The following is a 14438-nucleotide window of genomic DNA, read 5'->3' as shown; positions in this document are numbered from 1 at the left end:
TTTGTAAAATGCTTTGCTAACCTTAAAACACTATATAAATTCAACTATGTAAGCATTTTTCCTGTGGGGAAAGAGGCCAGGTCCTTTTTACTTACCTTTGTGGTCTGACAGTGTGAAAGAAAGGTGACTTTGGCAAAGGGATCAGAAAGTCCAGTGCTATCTGCAGCTATGAGTCCTCTGGCCTGGTACATGTGTGCTCTTAACTGGAAGATGTGTTGGGCTGTAAGCAAATCAGAAAAAGTAAATAGTTAATATGCCTTTATTGTGTGAAAAAGATAGAGAATATATGCAACCACCAAACATCTTTGCTATTCACTGTGAGATCCCAAAGAGCAGATATTGTCTTTTACTTTTCTTTGGTTAGTGCCTGACACATAGCAAGCATTTAATACTTACTGATTCTCTCACATTTTCATTGATCTTTGGGTAGGGTTTTCTATGTTCACAAAGGATTTTAACAGAAGAAAACTAGTTTTCCATTAAAGCAGGCCATGGGTCCTGTTATACTACATTGAGATTGGAACACAGTCTCCACATCAATATCTACTCCATTCAGTCTTATAAGTATTGTCAATATTTGAAGCATTGCAAAAAGTCATAAGGATAGGGAAAATAAAATTTTATGTGTTTTATTACCACTAGTGGATTGAAAACTACTTAAGGGCAATGATCACATCTACCTCTTAGGCCCACCTTTCCCCCCCTCTACATTCTCACTTTATTCCCATAAATTCAAGAGTTATTGTTATTCATCCTTCATTTTTGAAGAGGATCAATGATATCAAGGAGTGCTGTCTTGACTTGCATGTCAATTGGATTTAAGTAACAAAGTTGCACAAAGTTGTCAGCTTCACTCTCTCTTCCTGTCATTGAATTCTGATGGCAAGACAAATGTCAAGATGACTGGTGATGGTCTGAGATGCACTGATGACTTTGGTATCTTTGATGTCTTCCCAAGCTCTAAGCATTCCATAGTACTGCTTCAGCTATTAGAACGGATTATTATTATCTGTCCATTCTTCTGGAGAAAATCTTCACATACTTGGAGTAGACACTTCCTTAACTCACAATGGGTTTGAAATATGGCAGTTATCCTCAACTTGGTTTACCTTGTCTGTTGAGATAATGTAACGGGCTATGGCCTCTGCATAGTTAAAGTTTCCTGAAGTTGCAAGTGAGCATTGTGTGCCAGATAGTGTCAAAGGTATATGAGCATCCCTGAAAAAGACTCATCAAGTCCTCACCCCAGAGGTGCTCATCCCTCCTTGAACATTCCATAAACAGATGGATTCAATTATCTCTTAAATGAATGTGATTCTCAGATGTAAATATCCAGTCCTAGGCTTTCTTCTAAGATCCAAGTCTAAGATCCACAAACTATTATATATTTTGAACTAGATGTTCTTAGACATCTAAAACTCAACATGGCCAATGTAGAAATTATTGTATTTTCCCCAAACTCACTTCCTCTTTTATACCTGTCTATTTCTATTAAAGGGTTATCATTCTGGTCTTCAAGTTTCAAAATCTTGACATTAATATCAATTTCTCATCTCATTCATTTCATATGACCAAACAGTTGTCAAATCTTGTCATTTCACCTTTGTAATACCTTTACTGCATGGCTAATTCCTCCATTCAATGTAGTGAAGTTCAGGATCTCATTACCTCTCCCCTAAAATGATGAGAAGGGGAGAGGAGGGAAGAAAGAAGAGGGAAAGTAAGGGAAGGAGAGGAGAGGAAAAGGGAGGGGAGGGAGAAAGAGAGAAAGAGAGCAGAACAGGAGGGAAAGAGAAGGAAAGAGAGGAGAGGAAGACTAAGAATGATGATCTAATTGTAAATGCCTCCATTAGCTGCCTTCCCTAAATGATAAACTATTCCTATTTTCCTCTGAAACCAAAGACCAACCAAAAAAAGAACAGGGACACTGAACAACACAGGAAGCCTATTTTTTTTTTCTTTTCCTTCATTAGCCATAAAACCTCTTCAATAGCTAACTTTACAAAAAAGCAACATAACCTTTAGTGGAACAGAAGACAAAACAGCAGCCTGTGGTTGGCAGGCTTACATTGTGACAGCATCTGGCGGGTCATTCAGATTGTTAAAAGAATTGATTCAAATATGTTGTCAATCTCTGGAAATAACTCATAACTGAGAAAAGACATGTGAAACATTCCAGCAGTTGGGGCTTATAGTAGAAGCCAATCTAGGAACTGGACAAGGAGTGTGTGTGTGTGGGCCTCTAAGGTTGACTATTTTAGTCAGATCATTACAGAGAAATATAAACTATTTCTATATATAACTCACAGTGTGGGAGATGTATTATTAGAGGATTTGCTTTATTTTCCATTCAATATGCTCTGATCAGGAAACATTTTACTTTTTATTACAAATCATCCTTTCCTTAAAATGGAAATTCAAGCTGTGTGCTGTTCTAGGAAAGAAAATCATGTTGATTTTCCTCCTATTAATATATAAGTATGAATTTTTATTCAGTGTGTGTTTAAAAATAAATTATTCCAGCAAGCTCTTTTCAGGTACATTATTGTTGAGGATGGGGAATTTGAATGGGAAAGATGTAAACAACAATATTAAGAAAGTAAAAACAAATGCCCCAGCCAGATGTGTTTGGATTACTATCCCCATATTAATCCCCATAGTTAGAAGGGCATCAGAAGTCCATTTAAGAGGGTTTAAAATCTTTTTGCCCAGTGATTTTCTTACCCTGGTATGTCAGGCTGGCAGGTGGGTGATTGGTACCATTGACTTTGGTTGATGTCTCAACTTCATATCCTATGGGCAAGTTGTCCAAAATAGCATTGGAGTACTTGACAGACCCCAGCCAGAGGTATACATCCACTTTTCCTTGTACAGTCCAACCTGCCAGGCGTCGTCCTGGAAGCTGTGGAAATATCATCAACAGCACTGTTGAAAACTTGCTCTTAGCACAGTTCTTTGGAAATGGTATCTGTCTAGGGGAAAATTCCATCCACTGAATGGAGAAACCCTCTTCCTTATAAATTATAGAGCAGAAAGAACACTAAAAATGGAATAAAGGAAGTGGACTCAAAGATGGGTTATGATATTTGATTGCAAACTCCTTAAGGGCATTTAATAAATGCTTATTGACTGAACTTCCCTGAGCCTCTGTTGCCTCATCTGTAAAATGATCTCTAAGTAATCTCTAAGTAACTATAAAGTCATTCCCACTGTGACTAACCAACTGCTTCAGAAAACAAACCAGCTCAATGAAGCAAAAAGAAATCCTTATAGTGGACAGAATGTGCCAGTTAAGTCAAAGTACTGCCATTATCTTGACCACCTTTCCCCCTCACACACAATAGAGATGATCCAGGACACTGAAACCAAGTGCTTTGAGAAGAGCAGCCATCATATTGGGAAGCAAGTCATAGGAAATGCAGCCTAGCAACTGCTTCTGTAGGCATCATAGCCACAGCTACTGAAGACCCAGAAAAAGAAAGTTCTCAACACCAAAATCCTTGAAGGCATTGTCAAATGGTTTGCCATCAGAAACTGATGATTTTATTAGTAAAAATGTCACTAGAGAAGAGTCTATTATCTACTTTGCCATTACACATTATAGACCATGGGGTCCTCTTTCTTATAAATTTATTGCTAAAATCTTCCCCTTTTTGTCTCCTGTGAGCTCTGTGAACTCCTTAAAAAGAAGGGGCATCTATCTTTTTTTTTTTCTGTTTGTATCCTTAGCACTCAGGGCAACGCACAGGCACACAGTGTTTAATAAGTACTTCACTCATTAATTCATTCTATGATGTCTTTCAGCTCTAAAGCTCTAAGACCTTTCTGAGTCTCTCTTGATTATCCATTAGATTAATGATCTCAACTGTTAATAGATTTCATTTTTCCCTGGCAATAATGATACAGATGATTGAAACCAAGCTACTTGATGTGAACATTTCACAATGCAATTCAGCATAATTCAGTGCTAATGAAGCAACTACTTTGTGCCAAGCACTGAGCTAGGCATTGAGAACACAGGAACCAATAGGAGATGGTTTTTGCTCTCAATCTGGAGAGTGCAACAAGACAAATGCTATCTGCAAATATCCTCAGCTGAGCTTTGAAAGTTTTTAATCCATAGATATGTAAAAGAATCAAGGGAATGGTGTGAGAAAAATTATAGAAGCATGTTTTGGAGGACCAGTGAGTTAAATCCCACCTGAGTACTAGTAAAAATGAGATAAGGCTGAAATATTCATTGAATTGACTTGGTTAACTCAAAATATAGGTTCGAATGAGCTTATAAAGGGCTTTGAATACTACACTAAGGAATTTAGACTTTATTCAGGTTTGGAAACATGAATTTATTAAGTGCATTGCATATACCAACCACTGTTGTAAGTGTTTTATAAGTATAATACTTGTAATATGGCATTTTGGGAAAAAGATATTTGTCTTAGAGCCAGATGACCTATCCTACCTCTGATCCATATTACCTGTGTGACCTTGGGTCAGTATTTTTCCATCCTAGGGCTCAGTTTCCTCATCTTTACTGTCCTCAGCTGAAGGATTTAAGGTAAACAATCCTGGAGTCCCCTTCCAGCTCCAGGATCATTCTGTGATCTTATAATCACATTGTCAAACTAGATAAATCCTATTAGTGGAAAATGCAACTGATTCAGGTATATATTTGTTTTGCCATTTAATTAAGCCCTGAATGATACATGTACAAATATAATACAAACCCCTCCACACATATACACATACAAACTTGGAAAGCACATGAACACACTCACATTTCCCCTGTTCAGTTATGGATCCTTTTGAGTAAGCATCTCATTACAAAATGCTGTTTAAAATCATTCACAATAGGAAGGCAATAAAACTCCCTGAGTCCTTCCTTGCTCATTAGGTTAGAATGTCATTTTTAAGCTTGGTTTTCCATCTGAATGATTTTTTATTCTAATTGACTTGATCTTTAATTTTCCTTCATAAGTTCCAAACTGAGAATTAAAGGAGTCGTTTGTCTGTAATATCTCTATCTTTGCAATTCTCTCTTATAACCCATAGATGTTCTGCCCACAGTGTCCTCTTAGCTCCAAGTATATGTATACGTGTGTGTGGGCGCACATACACACACACATACACACACACACAATGACTGATTCATCTTCTCTTTTGTTTGAACAATTAAGCTTTGGAGCTAACTTAGCTATCCTGGTCAAATGTGTTTTTTATATGTTTCTTTTGGACTCTTATAATCATTGCAAATGTTTAGCACAGTATATAGCTGAATGGTCTCAAACTGAGACCTGTTGAAGGTCTTAGCTTAAAAAGGCCAAGGTCTCCCATTTCATCCAGGGCCATCTCCAGTCCTCCTGATCTGTATCTGGCCACTGGACCCAGTTGGCTCTAGGGGGGAAAGTGAGACAGGTGATCTTGCTCAGCCCTCCTTCCCTCAAATCCAATTCACCTGCATGTTATGGCATCACCTCTCTGTTGTCATGGTCTTCTTTGAGAATGAAGGACAAATAAAAATCTCTGTAAGTAGAGCTGGCACACAGTAGGCACTAATAATAAATACTAAATAATAAAACTAAATAAATGTTTATTGACTAACTCATTGAGTAAGGGAAAAATATGGGAGAGAGATGTTCTTGGACTCTGGAAGACCTGAATTCAAATCTTGTATGCAATATATAGCAACAGCTGTATAATCCTGGGCAAATCACTTGCATTTTCAGTACCCCAGGCAGCTCTCTAAAAATCTAAGTTATACTGCTGTCTAGCTGAATGACTAAGCTCTTCTGAATAATAAGATTATTTATATAAACTTTGAAGAACTTGTGAAGGAAAATGCTATCCACCTTCAAAGAAATAACTGATATATGGAAGTTTACATTATAGAATTCCATATATGTGTGTACATATATGTGTGCATACATGTATACATACTTACATATGGACATGTATGTATGTCTAAATACCCATATATGCATATATATGTGAGTATTCATATATAATGTTAGTTTTTTTTAAATGTGAGGTTGGAAGGGAAACAAATTAGAACTCAAAATGTAACAAAAATATGTAAATGAATAAAAAAAAGAATGGAATACAAGTTACAGAGGAATTGCTGATCTGTATCAGTGGAGGAAGTTTCCACATAAAGGAATTTCTTATACCAAAGAAATCAAAAGTCCAGTATCATCTTTCTCCCCTTCTACTCAAAAACAAAAGAAAAGAAACAGAAATAGTGTCTTATCATGCTGCATGTTAGCTTCTTGCATGTTATGTGATTTACTTATTCCTTAGAACAATACATTAGAATTAATTATGGGACTTCAAGTGTCCACATCATAGTGACTTCCAGGTTTTGTTTCCCTTAAGAATGAGGATAAGTTGAGGAAATTTGATTAATGAAAATGCTAGAAACTTTTGAACCTATCCAGATTCTATGAAAGTTTGTAAAGTTTTTGTCCAACTCTTGGATTTGCATATAATTGGAAGCAATAAGTGGTAAAAAAAAAAAAAAATGGTCTTGACACAGAGGGGAGCCAAACTGATTTCCATGGCTGATGTGGATCAGTGAGTGGAAGCCACAGAGAGCCAGTTTAGACTTGTTATGGAGAAAAACTTCCTAACAATTGGAGCTGTACAAAAGTGGAAGCCACTGCCTTGGGATTTTCTCAACAAAGGTCTATAAATGAAGACTAGATATTGGGTATGATATAGGGAGATGAGTTCAAATTATGTCTTAGTCCCTTACTAGTTCAGGGATCCTAGACAAGTCGCTGCCTCAGTTTCCTCATCTGTAAAATGGGGGTGATAATAATAGCACATAATCCCCAAGATTATTTAAAAAAATTGTAAAAAAAAATTAACATGTAAAAGTACTTTGCAAAGCTTAAAGTATTATGTTAGTAATAACAATTATGTTTTCATTTATTCATTTATTTTGAGATGTTTGCCATTAGGTAAAGGAGATTCTGATTCAAGTAAAGTATAGATTAAATACCTTCGAGGTTCCTTCGAATTCTCCTTTCTCTAGTCTAACCTATCCCTGAAGGAACAGCTTCTCCACATACAATTCAAATAATCTCATTTATATTTTATGAGATATTGTATCAGAATCCTTGTTCAGATAGATTGTACTTGATGACTTCTTTGAGATCCCTTCAACTCAGAGATTCCATGATTTTGATTCTGCCTCAGAGGATAGACTATTCATTTGGTACATTGGTTAGAAGAGAAGTAACTCCACCAATCCTTTAAGCTGACTCATTTGTACCAATGAGTCAGCCACCAATATTGGAGGTTAGTACTACTTGATAGTGAGCCCTCTCAAGATGTTCAGTTCTTTTCACGCAATTGTGACACTGAATGCTTTGACTCAGGATGTTCTCGGTCCACCAAGACAGCACAAACATTGTACAGCATCACACAAGTACTGTTAACAAGTCTGTTTTTTTTTTTCATATTCCTTCATCCTAATGTCATTTTATTCTTTTCTTTAATTCCTTCTGCCTTCCTGCCTCCCTCTCTCTCTTCCTTCCCTCCTTTTCCCTTCATCCCTCTCTTTTTTATTTCTTCTTCATTACTTTCTTTCTTCATACTTTCTTCCCTCTCTCCCCCCTCTCTCCCTCTCTCATTTTCTTTTTTTCTTTCTTTTTTTCTTTTTCTTGCTTTCTTTCTTTCTTCCCTCCCTCCTTCCCTCTCTCCCTTCCTTCCTTCCTTCCTTCCTTCCTTCCTTCCTTCCTTCCTTCCTTCCTTCCTTCCTTCCTTCCTTCCTTCCTTCCTTCTTTTTTTCCTTCTTCCTTCCTCTCTCTCTCTCTCTCTCTCTCTCTCTCTCCTCTCTCTCTCTCTCTCTCTCTCTTTCTCTCTCTCTTTCTGTCTTTCTTCTTTTGTACCACATATCAGAACTCCATTCTTCCATGCCAATTTGTCCCACAAAAACAGTTGCAAGATTTCCAATGTTTAAAATTACAACCTGAACTTATTCTATTTTTTTATTGGGGATTTAACTCAAAGTTTTTCTCTGAAACTGGCAAGGATAATAGCTTCTTCTCACTACATTTTATCATTAATAGTTATATTATTAATCATTCTGGAGTTGGTTTATCCACACAAGAAATAAAAGAGATGATGAATGCCTATTGTCCAGAAAATGATCATGCAGTCAGATGCACAGCTCACTGAGCTGGTTCACAGATACCTTATATTTGGGAAAGAGACCAGAAGTCTACAATAGACTAAATTTAAAATTGTATAGAAGAAAAAGTGAGCTGGCTAGAATGGAAGATCACACAGTGTTTTTAATAATGACTCTAAGATGTTTTCCAGAAACAAAGAACTCTACTTTTATTGCTTCTGTTCTTCTGGTGATGTTATAATTCTAAAGCTTGGGATACTATAGACTCTGAACAAGGCTCTCACAGAACTTCTTTTCCATCCCCAAGTTTGTTCAAACATGTCTCTAGCATTGCCTTATAATACATGAAGTCTCTTCTGTTCTTATCAACTGCTGGTGCCCTCCCTCTAAAACTACTTTGTATTTATTTATACTTATTCTCTTTTCACCTAGATATCAGTTAGTACAAATAAATAATAATGAATCTCAAAAAGTGGTCACATTATTCAAATTTGCACTGCATTTTTTTCCATTGGGCTGGAACCAGTGATTGCATTTTATACAACTACAACTTCAAGTAGTTTGAATACATAAACATCTGACCACTTCACAGGATTCATTATTCATACTAATTGAGACTTGGCTGCATATTTTTTCTGTGTATCTGTCCTTACTATGCATGCCCTACACCCCAAGAATATTAGTTCCTTATCAGTATAGATTATTTGATTTCTTATATTTGTATACTTAAAATCTAGCACTGAACCTTGAATACAGTAGGTACTTAAGAAAAATGTTGCTTGATCATTAAACTTGTAGTAATTGAAAGGACACTGAAGATGAAGGAGAACTGTGAGCAATTTATAGTAAGTTACCTCTAAAGAATTGCACAGTGGAAAAAGTCTCAACCCGTATAAGGAGGACCAGAAAAAGAGTAAGCTTGGCCATGTCTTGAAAATGAGGAATAATTAAGAATCCACTGATATTCATACAATATCAAGAAGCTTAGAGGAAAGAAGACCTTCAAGGCATTGGATGGGTTTCCTGAAAAGGGTTCATAGGAGGATATGGAAAATAGTCCCCCAGGAAGAGAAGAGAAAGCACAGATGGATTACCATCTGTATCCAAAGAGACAATGCCTGCACCAATGAAATCACAGATCCATCAAAATAAAGATTTTAAGGCCACACCCTAGGTTTTATCACTGTGAAGGAAAATAAGACCCAAAGTTAACATCAAATGTAGTTCACTACCCACTGGATGTGTAACCCCATTACCGTGCATCCTCCTTTTGGTAGAGATAACAACTCATCCATGCCTTCTCATCCTCAATAGTTCTTGACTATGTTCTTCCCTGAATTCTTCTCAGAGAATCCACCCAATATACTGGACATCTCCCACTAACTTTTTAAAATCCCAGCTTTCACATTTACTACCTATGTAACTTTGGACAAGTTACTTTCCATCTCAGAGTCTCAATTTCCTTATCTGTAAAATTAGGATTAGGGTTGAATATCATACCTAAGTATTTATTAAATTTTGACCATATGTCTGATACTCTGATGGGCAGTGAGGATTCAAAGACAAAAAATGAAAACAATAATTTCTGTGGTTTCTTTCATCTCTAAAAATTCTGATAAATGCTTTTACAAAATGGAAATAATAATAGCACTTACTTTCCAGAGTTTTGTGAGAATGAGATATTTGTAATGCATTGTGTTAACTTCAGAATACTAGATAAATGCTATTGTTGCTGTTATTATAATCATTGTCGTCATCATTATTATTATTTTTTGAATTAACACATTTGAGTTAAACCATAAAAAGATCCACAAATTTAGAGATGGAAGAAGGGTCTTAAAGGTCATTGAAGCCAAACCTGTTATTTTATAGATGAGAAAACTGAAGATCACTATCATTAAGTGGCTTGCCAGAATCATGCAGCTAGCAAGTATCTGAGGCAGAATTTAAATCTACGTTTTTCTGACATCAAGTCCAGGGCCATATTCATTATATCATGCCATCCACAGATTTTTTTCACTGTTTCACATCCTGTCAGCACGGCTCTAAATATTTATCAAATTTTCCCTTAATTCCACTCAGTAAGTTGGCCCAACAACAAAAGGAAAATGAAAAATAAAAGACCCCTATGTTCCAAAGTAGTGATATGTGTTTCTGTATGTGTGTCTATTTGCTTGTGTATGTATATGTATGCATATATTGTATGTGTATGTGTATTGTGTTTATGTACCTATGTATTTATGTGTGTATTGCATGTATATGTGTATGCATATATGTATATTGTTTGTGCATCATGAGTGTGTGTGTGTGTGTGTGTGTGTGTGTGTGTGTGTGTATAGAAGTATCTGAACTCTTCTAGGGCTGGGAATTTCTGCATGTGCAGCTGTGCCCACATTGTACTTTATTTGACAGGCTTTCTACAATCTAATTTTAAACAATACTAAGAAGCATCAAAATATTTGGGGGGAGTAGTAGCATACCAATTTAGTTTTATTTTTAGCAAAGCTTCTTCTGAAATGGTGGTTTATTTTTAAAGCAAGTAACTCTGCTCTACCCATGTTCTCTCATTGGGTATGTTTGGAATAGTTCCTAGAACATAGCAAGGATTTAATAAAAGCTTATTGATAGACTGACCACAAGAACAAAGAGATAGACAAGAATGTGAGATAGATAGTGATGAAATGCTGAATTGGAAGAGGTTAAAACAGAACAAATGTGGTACTTACTTTCAGAAAATGAGTTTGAAGTTTCCCACAGTGCTTTCCTCTCTGTTCATTGATAGGGGAATAGAGCAGGTCTTTGGATGAAATCCGCACATAGGCTACTCGTTTGTTGTTGCTGAGCATCCAAATGAAGACATCAGGGATTGTATGTTGTGGCTGTTGGGATGACAAAAACAGAGCATTTACCACTGGGAAAGGAACTGGATGAATCAAATGGTATAGTGCTTTCTGAGTCCTGCAACTAATTAGCTGGGCAATCTTAAGTAATTTATTTTACCTCTCTGAACCTCATTTTCCCTTTCTGTGAAATGTGGAGGTTGGACTAGCTAAAAATCCCTTCTCTATGAGAAACTGTTTCTTGTACTTTTTGATGAAACAATTTGAAATACTTAAGTATTTGAAATACATAATTCATTAAACAGACAAGACAAGCCTCTGAAGCATTTTCTCTGAATGCTTCTCTGAAGCATTCTCTCTGAAATAAGTGAACTTTGGGGCATGGACTGTGACTACTTTTAAATTCCAATATGTCAGTCTGATCATTCAGGATATAAGGATAAGCACTTTGGACAAGTTAATTGGCTTTTTCATATCCCAGGGTTTTGCATCTGTAGAATATGGTCATTGTCTACTCATTTTCCAAATGTCTTACTAAATACTTGAATAGAATTGACAACCATTTATTGATAAACAAGTTAATAATGAATATGGGGAAAGGGCATTCTGAAGCTGTGGAATATTTAAACCAAAATATAGACAACAAAAGCAAGGAAACATCAACATTTACTCTTTCAAGAGGAATTCAGGTGACTTTCCAAGTGATACTGTGCTAAGTATTCTTCACAAATTGCCTTTTGTTGCATTGAAGAATGACTTTCCAAGTAAGAGACCTGATGATTGCTGAGTATTTTAGTTCCGTTTTAGCTCATTATTCAGAAGTTTGACTTGATTGCACAGACAATTAGACTCAGAAATTTATTTAATTTAAGCAGTGATAGAAAGAACCTCTACCAAGTGGACTGTTAAATGGAGCTTTGCTTGAAGTACTCAGCTCTTTACCAGTGCATTCATTAAGTGAAAACATACAAGATGCCATAATTTATTCTGTTCATCTTCAGAGCTCAGTGAAGATTTTGTATTTTATGAATCCTAGAATATGCCTGAGAGGTTGGTTTGTCACCATTTACTCAGCATTCTTCTTGGAGGTATCAGTGGAGGTACTGAAAGGGCAGGAAATTCTAAAAGGATATAGGAGCAATGAATCACAAAACCATCATCAGAATTCAGAGTTCCAAACTTCTGAAGCCATAACAAAATTCCAAAGGCCAAGGGTCTATCTCACTGCTCATTATATATATATATATATATATATATATATATATAATATATATATATATATATAAAAAATATTATACACACATACATACACACATACACACACACACATATATTTGAAGGAGGTATGTGTGCAAAATAGTCAAGACTCAGTCTCATCATCCTACTCAGAAAAGAAAAATAAAAGTCGGTTGTATTATATCAATTGTTCGTTATTGTATATTATATGTATATATGAATTATATAATACATGTATTATGTCACTTATTCAAGAGTATTAGGAGATTCATCAGATATGAGGTTGAAATGGAAACTTTCCCAAACAATACTGAACATCCTTGTGAAGTGAGGAAAACTCTTTCCTAAATATTTCACAGGAAGCTAGATGACTGCTGGTTTGTAATTCTATAAGGAGGTAATTCCATTTCAAGTATTGGTTAGATATGATGGCTTTTAACAGTTTTTTCAATTCTGTGATGATATAATTCCATGTAGCACTGTTTTGACTATCTGCATGTGTGTATATCCCATGCAATCCTTAATTTAGAAAATATCTACAAATTAGCAAGCTTTATGAAATATCTAAAATCTAAAAAAAATTTAAAAAAATCTAAAATAAAGTCTTATTTGCATTACACAAAATCTTCTGAGACATATTGGGCTTATATTTTATATGAACATATATACAATACATATCTATATATACATTTGTGTGTATACATATATACACATATAAATAGATTTTGTATGTGCATGCATATTTGTATATATAGAGATATAGATATATGTATAAAGAAATTCCCCTTGCATATGTGAACATTTTATTTACTAAAAGGAATATATGAAAGATATTTGTTTGAGAAACCCAGGTAGGAGTAGGTTTAGTAGAAATACAATTTTGAAAAAAATCCCTCAAAGGCTAAAGTACTAAATAATAATAAATATGACTGCAGTACATTATTTTCTAGCAGGTGATTTTCATATCTTAAAATTTGTGTGTTAATAGCTGGAAAACTGAATCAAAAACTATTTGGGGACTATAAGATATGTATATATTGACTGTTATATATACCAGAAATGTGGATTTGAGGTTTTTTAAACTAAGAGACAAATCGCTACATATGAGAAGTGCTGATTTGAGACAAGGGAGAAATGAGGAGTATGAGAAGTTGGAATATAAAAATGTTCTGTATGCAGAAACCACATGCAGAAACAGAGATAAGAAGTTGACAAAATCAAAGTAGAGTAAAGATGGATAATAGTAGCTGTTTAGAGCTGGACCACATTAAGATAAACTGATTTAAGATATATAGACTCTGCAGTTGTTGCAAAGAGCTGATTTGACTAAAGGAAAATTGTGAAAGTGGAAGCTGACTTTAGAGGGTAATGGAAACTATTTTAAGTCTGAGCCCATGCTCTCTAGACACTAAGATGATATAGGAGAGAGTGTGGCCCTAAGGTGATAAGGGGAAGAGTGCTTATACTTCTATTTTTGATATGTTATTCAAACAAATATCCCTGTATACTAGTTAACTGTATACAGTTAAATAGTGGAGTAGAAAATACGGTATGCTCACTATAGGTGAATAATGGAGATGATGGAGAAGAAACCCTAAGAAAATACTCAATATATTTGATTATGATTGTTTGCCTTCTTTTAATAAATATTTCATGATTAAATATTAATGGTGTTATCTTGACTTTTAACTAGAAAAGGGCTAAGAAGTTAGTTATAAGTAGTAGATATAGTACTCCAGGACCATTAGAATTCATTATAGATATGAGACTGCTTCTTTAAGAAACAATCACAACCTACCTATGGGTACATATTGTGAAAGAACAAACTCCTATTTACAAGTAATATAAGTCAATTTTGTAAAATAACAATGAAAATGTTTTCTGCAATGGTAGCTTACCTCATCAACTAAGAACCGGATTTTGTCCACAAAATTCTGAGCTTCATTAATTAATTCATCTATAGACATCTTCTTCTTTTGCTGCTGGACAAGTCCTTTTGCATCAGTGGCCATTATTTCCTAAAATTGAAAGAGACTTTGTAAATGTTTTTGCTATGCTTTACAAAATAACTACAGACTAAGCATCCCTTTTCTGTAACTTTGATTCTTGCCATTCCTTCTCTCTAGAGATATAAAACACATGGTCAGCATCCCAACCCTGAGTTGGGATAGAACTAGATTAAATTATAATTTGAAAATAAATAAAATTATAATAGAACATGGATAATA

At 35.2% G+C, this 14438-nt stretch overlaps 1 protein-coding gene across 1 annotated transcript in view; it reads right to left on the bottom strand.

Annotated features, from left to right (window-relative positions):
• The window catches only part of FER1L6 (fer-1 like family member 6), a 258649-nt gene that overhangs the window by 115896 nt on the left and 128315 nt on the right, over positions 1 to 14438 (bottom strand). The window contains exons 17-20 of the mRNA XM_051971065.1: positions 14109 to 14228; positions 10861 to 11013; positions 2725 to 2902; positions 96 to 220 (exon numbers count right to left, since the gene is read on the bottom strand). Coding sequence (XP_051827025.1) covers positions 96 to 220; positions 2725 to 2902; positions 10861 to 11013; positions 14109 to 14228 — 576 coding nt within the window. The remainder of the gene's footprint in view (positions 1 to 95; positions 221 to 2724; positions 2903 to 10860; positions 11014 to 14108; positions 14229 to 14438) is intronic.

Source organism: Antechinus flavipes, chromosome 1 (genome assembly GCF_016432865.1).
Source record: "Antechinus flavipes isolate AdamAnt ecotype Samford, QLD, Australia chromosome 1, AdamAnt_v2, whole genome shotgun sequence".
Taxonomy (NCBI): domain Eukaryota; kingdom Metazoa; phylum Chordata; class Mammalia; order Dasyuromorphia; family Dasyuridae; genus Antechinus; species Antechinus flavipes.
The sequence above is the reverse complement of the archived record's forward strand: the minus strand, read 5'-3'. Positions and strand labels throughout refer to the sequence as shown.